Source organism: Vulpes lagopus, chromosome 1 (genome assembly GCF_018345385.1).
Source record: "Vulpes lagopus strain Blue_001 chromosome 1, ASM1834538v1, whole genome shotgun sequence".
Lineage (NCBI taxonomy): Eukaryota > Metazoa > Chordata > Mammalia > Carnivora > Canidae > Vulpes > Vulpes lagopus.
This window is the reverse complement of record NC_054824.1, coordinates 99723293-99737008: the sequence shown is the minus strand read 5'-3', so window position 1 is coordinate 99737008 and position 13716 is coordinate 99723293. Positions and strand designations below refer to the sequence as shown.

General features: G+C 37.1%; 1 protein-coding gene across 2 annotated transcripts in view; it reads left to right on the top strand.

The window, feature by feature from the left end:
• The window catches only part of CRYBG3 (crystallin beta-gamma domain containing 3), a 103579-nt gene that overhangs the window by 60462 nt on the left and 29401 nt on the right, over positions 1 to 13716 (top strand). For both annotated transcript variants that reach the window (XM_041765867.1, XM_041765879.1), the window contains exons 12-15: positions 1934 to 2060; positions 10292 to 10434; positions 10570 to 10696; positions 11143 to 11175. In XM_041765867.1, coding sequence (XP_041621801.1) covers positions 1934 to 2060; positions 10292 to 10434; positions 10570 to 10696; positions 11143 to 11175 — 430 coding nt within the window. The remainder of the gene's footprint in view (positions 1 to 1933; positions 2061 to 10291; positions 10435 to 10569; positions 10697 to 11142; positions 11176 to 13716) is intronic.

Sequence of the window (13716 nt, the reverse complement as noted above, 5' to 3'; positions counted from 1 at the left end):
TTTTTTTTTTTTTTTTTTTACTATTTCTACCATTTTTCACTTGTTAACTGTTTATCTACAAATAGTGGGAACTCATCTCTGTCGCATCTTGAGGAATCTAGGAAAAATGAAGTTGACTTTTCTTCATTTCTCTTAAATAACATGTTTTTATATATCCCACATGGATATATAAATTGATTCTTCGATAAAAGTTAATATGTTATAAAAAACTGAGCAAAAGATTTTTGAACTGTTCTCATGTAATAATTTATTAATCTGTCTTTAATATTAGGGTCTTCTACATATTTAATTCTTTTCCCATTCAAGTATATTAAAAGCATGTTCTGAGTAGCCATACTTATATAAATGAAAGGCACATTTAGAATTTCAAAGTTTTCCTGTGTAACTTATTTTCACATAATAGTTTAAGAATAAAAGTGTTAGTTTTTTTACATATTACAGACAAACTAAGATCTATAAATTATGTTTATTCCATTTCATGTGGCCCCCTCTTTCCCATCATACACATACCTACATGCAGAAGGCGAGGAGACATTCATGATTGCTGAGTAGCTACTATTCTTTTGTGCCCTACAGAAACTATTTTTGCAGTAGTTTTTATTTTCCCAAAACAATATTAGTCAGCCCTACCCAACTTCATCTATCAAGCCCCAAAACAGAAGTCCCCAACCCCAGGACCTCAAAATAGTCATCCTGGAATCTATCCCATTGGAGGGGATACCAGGTCTAACAACACATTTCCTCAAAAGGCAGATTTAAGCAGGTCAGTGTGTGTTATGAATCATCTGTGTCCACATTACAGTCATTAACTACTCTGAATTATTCATTAAAAAGGTATGTTTCATGGAGGAGCTTAGTGACTAAGGGTGTCTATCAGTATTCTGTACTGATAGTTTTAGATAAGTCAAGAAACCTGTGTCCCAGGGGGCACCTGGGTGGCTCAGCCAGTTAAGCATCCAGCTCTTGATCTTAGCTCAGGTCTAGATTTCAGGGTTGCTTGAGTTCAAGCCCTGCTTTGGGCTCCATGCTGGGTATGGAGCCTACTTAAGAAAAGAAAAAAACCTGGAAAGTACTCGGCCACAGTGTCCTGTTGCCATTATCACCACTGGTAAAATGGTGGAAGCAACACTGGCCACCTGTAAATATTTATAAAGGTCTTCCTAAATGTATGGGCTACCAGGGCTAATGTCAGCCCATTTGCATTTCTCTTTGCTAAACCCACCAGTAATGTGTTTTAGATCTGAAACCTAGTGAGAGGTTCCTTTGATTTAAAACCTAAATAAGTATTCAATATAGAAATCATTCTTGGGGCAGCCCAGGTGGCTCAGTGGTTTAGCGCCACCTTTGGCCTAGGGTGTGATCCTGGAGACCCAGGATCGAGTCCCATGTCAGACTCCCTGCATGGAGCCTGCTTCTCCCTCTGCCTCTCTCTCTCTCTCTCTCTCTCTCTCTCTCTCCCTCCCTCCCTTCCTCCCTGTCTCTCATAAATAAATAAAATCTAAAAAAAAAAAATCATTCTCTGATTCTAGAATGGCTTTGTCAGTGAAATAAGAGTAATTATCTTTGAATCTCAAAATGGGTTTATAACTTTTCTCATTGGCTGCTTGTGCTTTCCAATTATTTCTTATTTGGCAGACTATCTTCTGACCATGTTGAGATGTGGTATCAGGTCATACTATAAACATTTAGTGAGCATTGCTCTATTGCAATCCTGTTAACAGTTAACCTTTAGTTGGGAAAAGACTCCGAACTATAAAAGCTATTGGCCCATGAAGCATAGAATATTTGCTTGTCTTTATATAAATGGTAACAAAGCAAGTATGTTGTTTTTAAAATATGGTAATATACAACTAGGTGCTTTATCATGATTTTCTGTTTGGGGTTTTTTATTAGTCTGATTAACTGCTCAATCGGATGTCCTTTGTATTTCTAGATGGGTTGCCTATGAAAAAGAACATTTTAAAGGCCAGCAGTTCTTGCTTGAAGAAGGAGATTTTGAAGACAGTAATGCCTGTGGGGCATTAAGTGGCCCCATCTTGTCTTTCCGGTTCTTACAAGCTGTGAGTTAGCATTGTTATTCTTCATTTTCTATTGGTTTTCTATCCATGAAAATCATACATGAGTTGTGATACACAGTACGAGACTATAAAATGTTTCAAATACTTGAAGGCATTACACCGAACTGCGTATGTGGCTTGCCTACTTTTCTTAACTGCTAAAATGATCGTAGAATGCTTATGTTAACTTTTCATCCATCGATTCCGTATTTGTTGAGCACCTGCTTCGTGAGCTCTGCTGTGTCAGATGCTGGCGATACAGTGGCCAGAGACTCCGTCCTTGCTTTCACAGGGCTGGCAGTCCAATCAGGAAAATAGTATTTTTATAAATGCTTGATAATGTTTGACTATGATTGGATTAGGCACAAAGTACTCACCACAGAAAGATAACAATTGAACAAAATTTTAGGTTCAGGAGTTAGCCATGTGGAGAGGTTCCAGGACTAGGTGACAGGGGTAGGGGTAGGTGCTGTTTCAGCAAGAGATTAACCTTTTAAAAAGCAAAGATGTGAGCCAGTGGCTCTCAGCTGGAGGTGACTTCACTGCACTTGGCAGTGTCTGGAGACATTTTGGGTTCTTGTGACTTGGGAGAGGTGGCGGGAGCTGGAAGGGAGGTTGTGGTAGTGACATCTAGCGGGTAGAGGCCAGGGATACCGCCAGACCTCCGCAGCTCCCAAGATGTCATAAGGTCTGGGGGTGCCTGGGTGGCACAGTTGGTTAAGCCTTGGACTCTTGGTTTCTCTCGGCTCAGGTCATGATCTCAGGGTCACGAGATTGAGCCCTGCATGGGGCTCTGCGCTGAACAAGGTGGGATCTGCTTGAGATTCTCCTTTTCCCTCTGCTCCTCCCTTTTGTGCGCACTTGTTCGCTAGCTCTCCACCTCTCTCTCTCTCTCTCTCTGTAAAAATGGGATCCTTTAAATAAACCTTTTAAACAACGTGATCAGGCCCAAAACGTTAATAGTACAGAGGTTGAGAAAACCTCATATAAGTGAAATTGGTATGTTTGGGAAATTCAGTTAAGTAAGGATATTAGGCAGAACTTTGGGAAGATGAGGCCAAGAGCCAGATAATGAAGGGCCTTATATGCCTGTTGAGGAGTTGAGGATTTTTTTTTTTAATTTGACCTTGAGTGCCCAATGGATTTTTTTTTTAATGTGTTCAGAAGGGGCATGGTTTCTTAGGGTTCAGGGTTTACCACTGTGGTCTCTTCCCAGAGTAATCTGTATCCATATAAACTCTAAACTATCTGGCGTGGTCTCCAAAGCCCTCTTTGAAGGAACTGGTCGTGAGGTGAAGGCTGGTTATGGGGTCTGTATGGACTCTGAGCTCAGGGAGGTTGTCTGCTCTGGCCCTTCAGATTTCTGTCTTTTTGGGGCCCTTCACCTGGTTAGAAGAACCAGAATGGGAGAGGCAGCACAGGGAACAAGGGAGAATTTTTTTTCCCCTCTGAATGATCCTTGTTAGTTAAGAAAGTGAGTTGGAAACCATTTCTACCCAAAAGAACATATAGGACAGTCCACTGAAGACTGGGCACTGAGTTTGCTTCAGCAATGGATAGATAACTTTTGAGGTATTTAGTCCTCAATTCTATTATACATGGGCCATGGGTTTTTCTCCACCTAGCCATTCCTTACTTGACCACTAAAAGGCAAGCAAGACAAAACAAGATAGAACTTTTTTTTTTTTTTTAAATAAATTTAGGTCTTCATGACCACATGCATTCTGGGAACTATGGGTCAAGATTCAAAGCATCTTCCACCTAGTAGTGAATAATTTTTAATTTTTCCCCTCCTTATTAAAAAAATAGCCGAATGGAAGCATTACTGATCCTAGAAATGTTTAACAGTGAATGTGATGGCACCTTCCCAGGATGGCTGTGACGAAAACAAGCAAACAAGTCATAAAAGCCCAGATCACTCATTGAAATCTCCCAACAGTAGAAGATATGAAGAGATATAAATACCATAACTATATAGCTAAATAATTAGAGGGTATTTGATATAGACAGTATGATAATATACCTTAGAAAAATTGGCAGGAATTGGCATGTTGATTCCTGCTGCACACAGAAGTTTTGGGTATTTACAGAAATATGATACTATTTTTTTAAAGGTTATTTTATTTATTTATTTATTTATTTATTTATTTATTTATTTATGATAGTCACAGAGAGAGAGAGAGAGAGAGAGAGGGGCAGAGACACAGGCAGTGGGAGAAGCAGGCTCCATGCACCGGGAGCCTGACATGGGATTCGATCCCGGGTCTCCAGGATTGCGCCCTGGGCCAAAGGCAGGTGCTAAACCGCTGCGCCACCCAGGGATCCCATATGATACTATTTTTATGTGAATAAATGAAAGTGCCCTTTGCAGAAAATCTTCTATTCTCTTAAAATAAGATTTTTTAACAATTAAAAGACTAACTCTTAGCTTATAAATATATTCTCATAATCCCCATTAGAATCTTGACATTTTTCAAGTACTTTTTAATGGCCCTACGTGTGTACTTGTACTTAATCTTCACAAAGACTATGAGATAGAGACTCTTAGGATCTTCATCTTACAGGTACAGAAACTGAGGATCTGAGAGGTTAGGTACCATGCCCAAGTGTAGAGCTTTGAATCGAGGGCAAGTCTGTCATACTCTAGAGCCCATGTCAAATTACCCTTTTTTGGTTACAGAATGATTAGACTAAAAAAAGCACCTTAATAGTGAAAAAAACGATCTCTTTCAACCAAAGGCTGACTAGCGTTTTATTTGTAGCTATAAATATATAGTCACACTTCAGACCAATATACATGTATAGTAAATAATTACATGACTTTCAGACAGTTTATAATTTAAATTTGTGTTCATTAAAATATTTTCAGATGAAATATTTTATATTCAGACATGGCATATAATTGAGTAGGAGTTTTGGTGGTTTTTTTTTTTTTACTTTATTGGAATATTGATACATAAAAATCTGTACATATTTAACATATACAACTCAGTGAGTTTATGGATAAATGTGCACCTATGAAACCAATACCACCATCAAGGCCACAGACCTATCCATATTCTCTCAAAGTTTCCTCCTGCCCCCTTTATCATTAATTTTTTGTGATAAGACATAAGATGTACCTCTGAAAATTTTAAGCTTGTGATATAGTATTGTTAGATATAGGATTTAAAAAGCTCCTGTGATTGTTGGGGCATCTTGGTGGCTCAGTAAGTTGAGCATCTATCTTCAGCTCAAGTCATGATCTTGGTGTCTTGGGGTCCTAAGATCAAGCCCCACCCCGGGCTCCCTGCTCAGTGGGGAATCCTCTTCTCCCTCTCCCCACCCCTACTCATTCTCTCTCAAATAAATAAATAAAATCTTAAAAAAAAAAAAACTCTTGTAGTTGTCACAGCCTATGTAAGGTAACACGTAGAGTTGACATGAAACATCTTTTCCCCATATAGACCCTCCTAGGTGTCCCTCACCTAGTTAGGAAAGAAGCACTACATGTAAGATCTAAGTTGAAATAATATAAACAAGAGGAGAGACAGAAAAACTGCATAATACAGTGCAGTTTTCTAATGTTCTGGCTTCAGTATGCAGGATACAGTGGATCTCTTAAGGTCAAATTCTGGACATGTTCCTTAGGGATAATGTAATCTGTGTCATAGAGTACTTGGAGAAGACAATGGGAAATATGTTTCTAATTCCAAATGAGTCAGGCAGATATATATACTGACTTTGAGTTAACTTTTTTTTTTTCGTGAAAAAAGAAGAGGCCCAGAAGAATATAGGAATATTTAGACTCTGGGGATGCTAAAAGGAATTTTTATTCCTTGGCGTCTTTGATAAAATTTTCTTGGTATGCTTATTTTTCCTCAGTTTTATATTAGCTTAACTTTTGGATCTGCTTTTATTAAGATTTAAGATTTGGGGGTCTCTTTTCAGATCTTTGAAACCAGGTTGTATGAAGACAATTATTTTTTCTAAATTAATGGGTACATTGCATCTCCACTGGTGTATCATATTACTTTGTCCACCAGAGAGTGGACAGCACAAGAGCTCCACGGCAGAGTAGCTGTAGGGTTTTAGGGGATTTAAAAACGCCCAAATTACTAAAAGGCCCAAAGATGTATCTTTGGTCCTGAAACATCAGCTCATTGGTTTTTTTTTCTGATATTGGGGAGTACTGTACCAAAGACGTATCTATAGTAAGCTATCCAGATTTTCCCTTAGATATAAGTGTTTTAAAAATATAAAATGGAGTACATATTTGAGGTCATTCAGTCATAGTTCATTCTCAAGCAGCAGAGCTCCACTTAAATTTGTGTGACTTTCAAAATTATTTAATTGTGCCTGGTAAAGCAGGGATGCTAGCAACTCAGAAACCTTGCTATGCTTGCTGTGAACATGACTGCAGTCACCTCCTGAACCAAGGCAGTTAGCAGTTTTGGTTTTTGGTTTTTGTAGTTTTTTGCATGTTTTATATTGCACTTCATACATGTGATCCCTGGGGATTTAGCCCCAGGTGATTGGATTTGGCTCAGAATTGGAGCTCTGCCCAAAAGGGACACTGTGTTGATGGTGACTAGTCAACTAGATAAGACACTGTATATTTAGTAGGTTTGAGTAAAAAAACCATAGAGAGTGCAACCCAGGAGAATGGCTCAGAAAGGTACTTAGAGGGATGCCTGGGTAGGTCAGTAGTTGAGCGTCTGCCTTTGGCTCAGGGTGTGATCCTGGGACCTGGGATCAAGTCCTGCATTGGGCTTCCTGCAAGGAGCCTGCGGAGCCTGCTTCTTCCTCTGCCTATGTCTCTGCCTCTCCCTCTCTGTCTCTCTCATGAATAAATAAATACAATCTTTAAAAAAAAGAAGAAGAAGAAGAAGGTACTTAGAAAAAGACGGCTAAAGCTATAAGGCAAGAAAAGCCATGAATAAACCAGAGAGTGATGCCACTTAAGAGGCCCCTATGGCCTTTGGCCAGGTCTCTGGGACTAGCAGGCAGAGTAGTAGAAGGGACACAGTCACGTGAGTAAATGTTTGTGAAATCACAGGCTGCCAGCTCTTGTACTTGGCATTGGGCCCCATGACAGTGGATCCCTCCTCCTCTGCTCACCTCCAGGCTGCATTGTTGCCATATAGCACCCCCAGCCTGCTTCCCAGCTCACTCTCCCACAACCCACACAACAGGACTTGTGCAAATCGTTGTTCAAGTAAAATACATTACATCATAATGCAAGTTATTTCTTAATGAAAGGGCACAAACACAGCACAGCTGCACATTATCTTTTTATGCCTTTGTCCTGTTTTATTCCAACATAAGGTAATGACCCATGGCATTTCAGCTTATCCTTGCTCCCCTATTCCAGCAACCCTAGTCAGGAAGAGCAAGCAGAGATGAAGCGTTCCAGAATCTCCAAAGTAGGGGAGGAGAGGTCCATACAATTGAGAACTACTAAAGACCCTCCCATTATAGTTGGGCCTGACTGCTTAGTGCCTATTGATAGGAGTTCCTGCCCAGGATCCTGGCAAGGACCCATTTCAGTTCATTCTCACATTGTATGCTCATAGCCACCTTGAACTAGTTATGTACTTTCAGTTTACAAGAAACAGGCATGTTCAGAGTCTTCGGTTAATGGAAGTTTATGTTTATGTCGGGATAACCAGGTTTGCTGGTGTAGTACCCAGGCTGTAAACATATTTCAGTTGGAAGGCTTGTCCTGGCAACTTTAAGGCAGATTACTTATGGGCTATTAAAGCCTTGATTTAAGATATATGTATGTATATTTGTATAATTTATCTGGAAAATAGCAGATTGATATTAAGATAGATAAGATATGTATATATGTGTGCATGTATATGCATGTCTATCACATGTATATATGTAAAATCAGGGTTTGGAGAGCTCTATAATGCTAACAAGTGTTTTGAGAATTAAGTATATGTTGATACAAGGGATGGTAACAATGATATAAAAGAAATTCACCCAGCTCTCATTTTTTTTTTTTTTTAAGAACCATGTGAAGGTAATGAAGGTAAGGGATGCCTGGGTGGCTCAGTGGTTGAGCCTCTGCCTTCGGCACCAGGGTGTGATCCTGAAGTCCTGGGATCACATCAGGCTCCCTGCATGGAGCCTGCTTCTCCCTCTGCCTGTATCTCTGCCTCTCTCTGTCTGTCTCATGAATAAATAAATAAAATCTTAAAAAAAAAAAAGTAATGAAGGTAACACATATCTCAGATTCCAAAGGCTTACTGTCAAGGAGAAATTAAAAACATGATATAAGTTATGAATTATAACAAAGATCTCAGGTAAAAATCCTTTTGTATCTTTTTTGTTAAGTCTCAAATTTGATCTAGTTTTATGACCCATTTTTAAATCCTTGGAAGTTGACAAGTAAGTAGTAAATGAGAGAATTATTTTAAGTATATTTTCTCTTCTCCTATGGATGCTTTGGGTTTTGTTTTTGACACGGTTTTGCTTGTTCATATAAAATGAATGTTTATCCTAGAAATTTGCTTTTCTTAGATTAAATTTATAATATATTTAAAGGAGGGGATAAACTTGATAATGTTGAGACTTACAGAAGTTGATAGCATTTTTCATAGACCTAAAACTTATTTATAAACTATGGAGTACTTGGGACAAAGGAAGAGATTAAAAAAAAAAAAAAAGATTTGATTTAAGAAGAGAGCACAGGTGGGGGCGGGGGGCAGAGGGAGAAGGAGAAGCAGGCTTCCCACTTAACCAGGATCCCAAAATGGGTGCTCAGTCCCCACCCTGAGGTCACAACCTGAGCCGAAGTCAGACACTTAACCAGCTGAGCCACCCATTCTTTTACAAAAAATAATGTGTTTCCCAATTAAAAAGTATACCTATTAGAAAGAGTTGAAAAAATGTAGGTTAAAGTTGTCTAACTTGCCTGGATCCAAAGATAGCCACCCTTGGGTTTTTTTCCTAGTAGTCTTCTTTTATGAAAAGTTGGGCTTTTTTGCATGCTTATAATCTTACTAGATTTATAAGTTTGAGTTTTTGTCCTGTTCTTTGATCCCTTCTAACAGTTATCATTAAGAGCTTAGGGTAGGTAGAAAAATAGATAACTTTGGACTCAAATTCAATCTCTGCCCCTCAGTAGCTATGTTAACCTCAGGCAAATTACTCATTTTCCTTAGCTGGAAAATGAGAATGATAGTAATATAATCTCATGTGGTAGTTTTTTTGGAAATAACGCACACAAAACTCTTGACTGTTAGTAAGTATAGAATGTACTGTTAGCTTCTTCTTAATTATATTCCATCAAGTGATAGGTAGGATGCATAAAGAGTTATGTTTATCATCATTTGGGCATTTATATTGGTTACAGCTTTTCAGTATAATAAACAAAAATGCATCTTTGCATATAAGATACCCACCATTTAGTTTTAGAATTTTTTTTCTAGCTTTAAAAAAAACAGAAGAGTGTTAAACAATATCTCCATAAATGTGTTTCTACATTATTCTCTAAAATAATTATCCAATTTATATTTCTACCATCAGTGTTTCCAGACAAAACTGGATTTTTAGATCCTTCTTATTTTAAAAGATGAAAATTTTATCTAATGGTTTTATTTTGAATTTCTTTATTTTTACTGGTGAAATTGAACATTTGCTTATATGTTTTTAATGCTAATCTTTTTTTGTGAATTGTCTTTTGCTGACGTATCAAGTTGGGTCTTAAAAGTTTTCTGATATTTTTGTTTTAAATATATTATCTAACTATAAAAACTTTAAAATTTTCCTCTCATTTTAATTTTTTAATATTTTGTCAAGGAAGTTTCATTTTTTTCTTTCACATTTAAGGTTATAAAATCATCTCCCACAAAATGCCCCATCACACATTTTATATTTACTCTTTATTTCATATTGTGGGCTCTCACTCTTTAGGCATAAGTAAAGCTTTATAGTTTCCTTCGTAATTAGTATAACATATAATTAATCACCCGTAAGTCTCAGCAACTTACCAACTCTTGATTACTTTCCACTTATATAAGAATGTTGTTTTCCTGATTAAAGTAAACTCAGACTTATTTTTTCCTTTAAACTATTGGAGAGTAGTAACTATTTAAATTGTTTCCAGTCCCACTTAAAATTCCTCCTGAACTTACTTGTGTAAAATTATCCCAAGTATGAGAAAATCGTGCTAAGATACAACAATCTGTAGAACAGAATCCATATGTTTTCCTTACCTTTCCTCTTCCTCTTCCTCTATTTAGAATTTTATAGAATCTTCTATCACACTCTTTGAATCTGACCTAGAAAATGGGAAGTTTATTGACATTACAAATCAGGAAATTTCTGACTTGGAAGAAGTCGGCTTTGGCAGTGAAACAAGATCCATTCATGTTAAAAGCGGCGTGTAAGTTGTCTCTTCTGGGAATCTTGAGAAGTTATTTGGTTTTAAAATTGTTGGTTGCAAAAAAAAAAAAAAAATGTTGGCTGTTTGATTCTCTATCACCTCTTGTTCTTTTTCTTTTTTTTTTTCCCCTACTAGATGGGTTGCCTACCAGCAGAAGTTCTTTTGTGGAGAACAGTACATTTTAGAGAAAGGAAAATACAAATGCTTTTTTGACTGGGGAGGATCAAATAATATAATCATGTCAATACGACCTATCCAACTGGTGAGTTAAGAATGACTGTCATTAATTCCAGAGCATGTAATGTCATACAATTGAATTATGTGTAACGGGCTCTTTAAAAGTGAAACTGCTGGATTATGTTATGTGAATATACAGAGAAAATGGAATAGCCTATGAGTTTCCTTAGACTCTATAGGGGGCTGGTAGTAGGTAGTATTAGCACATCAATGAGATAACTGTAGTTCACTATCTTTCTGATAGACTTTGAGGCACATATTTTTTTTCCCAGCTACATTACTCAAAGGAATTAGTAAGTAATAAGTACTAAAATTATTATAATATAATCCAGGAAGTTATTTGAGGGATAACCAGTTCCAGAAATCTTGTAAATTAGACCTTTTTTTTTCATTTTTCAAATGATATTTTCAAAACCTTCAAAACAAGATTATATGATTACAATTTTTTAAATGTTTTAATATATGTTTCAGGAACCGCTTGGAATAAATGAGCCTCCACATTTGGTATGTTTCGAAATTTTCTTAACTTACTGTTTACTAAAAGCATTTGTGCCCTTTGTCTCAATTCTTTCTCTTTCCCTCAGATAAATTTCTTGTGTCTACAAAGCAGGGGACTTTATATTTTGCTCGGTACTTACAGGTACTCACTCATCTGCCTGTAAGTACCTTACTCATAAGGATGGGTACTCTTGGCCTGCCCTTGTCACATTTCCTTTTGTTTCCTCCCCGTAGAGCTTTAGCTCTGACCACTTGGGGTTCATTTTGAACCTTTGTCACTCCTTTCCCATTGCCTGTCTGTTCTTCAGTGTCACATTCTTGTTGAGCCCAGTATTTCCTGCTGTCTTTGAAGGAGAAAATGTAACATGAAGAAATAGGCATGCTTATTATGTAAATGTATTTCTAATACCTAAATCAAGTATTTCTTAAAAGCACTGTAAAATTACAGCCCTGCTTATTTCTAATGTGTTAGTAGTTTGAAGGATTCGGTAATACTCTGGATCCTGACATTTATTATTCATTGAGAGCTGCAAATTGTGCTTATTTTATGCTTTGAACAACTCTGTGAGGTCAGGGGCACCTGGGTGGCTTGGCTAAATATGTCTACCTTTGGCTCAGGTCATGATCCTGGGGTCCAGGATCAAGCCCTAGGTCGGGCTCCCTGGTTAGTGGGAAGCCTGCTTCTCCCTCTCCCTGTTCGTTCTCGTTCTCTCTCATATCTCTCAAATAAGTAAGTAAAATTTTGGTTAAAAAAAAAAAACAAAAAAAAACTCTGTGAGGTCAAAATCACTCCCATTTATTGATAAGAAAACAAAGGTTTAGAATTTAAGTGTCTGCGGGGAAAAAAAAAAGAATTTAAGTGTCATTTCACAGAGCTAGAAGTAGTAAAATAGGCATTTTTAAATATCTGACTCCACTCAAACCATTTTCAGGATTTTACCTCAGAGAAGACGTAACATAATCAGTACATCCATAGAAGGAGGAGGTGATGAGTGACATTGCTATCCCTGTCTCATTTTAAATAACAAATTTGGAAAAGTTTCTGTCAAAAACCAATTGAGTGATTAATTTTAAATATTTGCTGGCTTTAGATAATGCTGAATCTTCTTTTCTGAGTGTGTATATTTTTCAGGTTCATGTCAGTGTTTATATCTCCAGTCAGCTTAGTTGTATCATGTTTCTATTCATAGTATTTTCAGGTTTTCTTATTTTCTAATTAGCTCAGGCCTATTAGGAACATTTGCTTTTTGAATATTAATTGGGTGGTTATATTTGGAGACACTTCCTGCGAGGTCTTTATTTCAAGTTGTTGAAAACTCCAGCAGTGAACTTTTACAGCGCTTGTATGTGAATCAACATGACATGAGTAATTAAAGAGTTAAGCAGGGATAATCCCAAACTGCACATTTTCTGAGTTTGAAGTCCAGATAAAAGTCACATTCTTTTAGGTTCTGTTTTTTCCCTCCTACATTCCTGTTCTTTTTTATGGGCTTCCTTGTTTGGGGCAGATTGCTTGGAGGATTTTCTTTATAGTATTTCCAGTCCAACTTGAAGAGAAAGGAAACAGCAAAAAACACCCAGTGAAATCAGCCCCACTTCATATTTCTGGATATGGCTCAGCTATCACCTTGTGAAATAAGTGTTCCTGACAGGTACATGATAGCCAGCTATTTAGTAACATGCAGACAAAGCCTCCTTAGTTTACCCAGAATCAGAGCTCTTACTATTTCCATTGGACCAAATTTTCAGAATGTTTTATTTGTTTTTACTTAGGAGGGAAAAAAGATCTTGGCTCACACTCTGGTTCCATTCAGTAACTAGAAAGTATTTTCTTCACAAATAGCTGTGATAGATTGACTATTCAAATGCTGTGTTCAGATGGGATAATTATTTTCCCGAGGGACTAAGGAGGAAATGACATCTCAGAGCTAAAGTCAAAGGAAAAAAAAAATTTTTTTTAATGCTGGTGATTTTAAAGAGAACCTCCAGCAACCTAAGAAGGGAAAAGCCAGAATGTATATGTATATAGAGATAAATATATACCATGAGTGCTACTCTAATAAATATATTATTTCTGATGTGTCACCATATTATGATGATACAGGTCTTATTTGGACACAAAACACTTTTAATTAAGAAGATTATTGTTTTTTCTGTGGCTGAAGATCAATCACCAAGTCTAATTGCTAATTATACAGCATCATTGTATAGTTTTTCATATTAGCACCTGGCATTTAATTTTGTTTTTGTTTCCCCCCCCCCCCAAAGAAAACAAAAACAAACAGAATATTGGTTATGTTCATAATGTCATCACCTCTTTATCTTAGTGGATCAGACATCTCACTTACATTTTATAAAAGTGAGTTTAGTTTTCAGGGAGGTTGTAGTCAGGCACCTTTCTCTAGAAATTCCAACCAGTTATACCCTTTGATACAACTAAGGACCTTTTTTTCCCCTAGAATATTTTTCAGGTCTATTTGCAAATATTATTAGAAGTGTTAATTTCTTTGAATATTGAGCATCTCTTTCATTTTATACATGATCCTA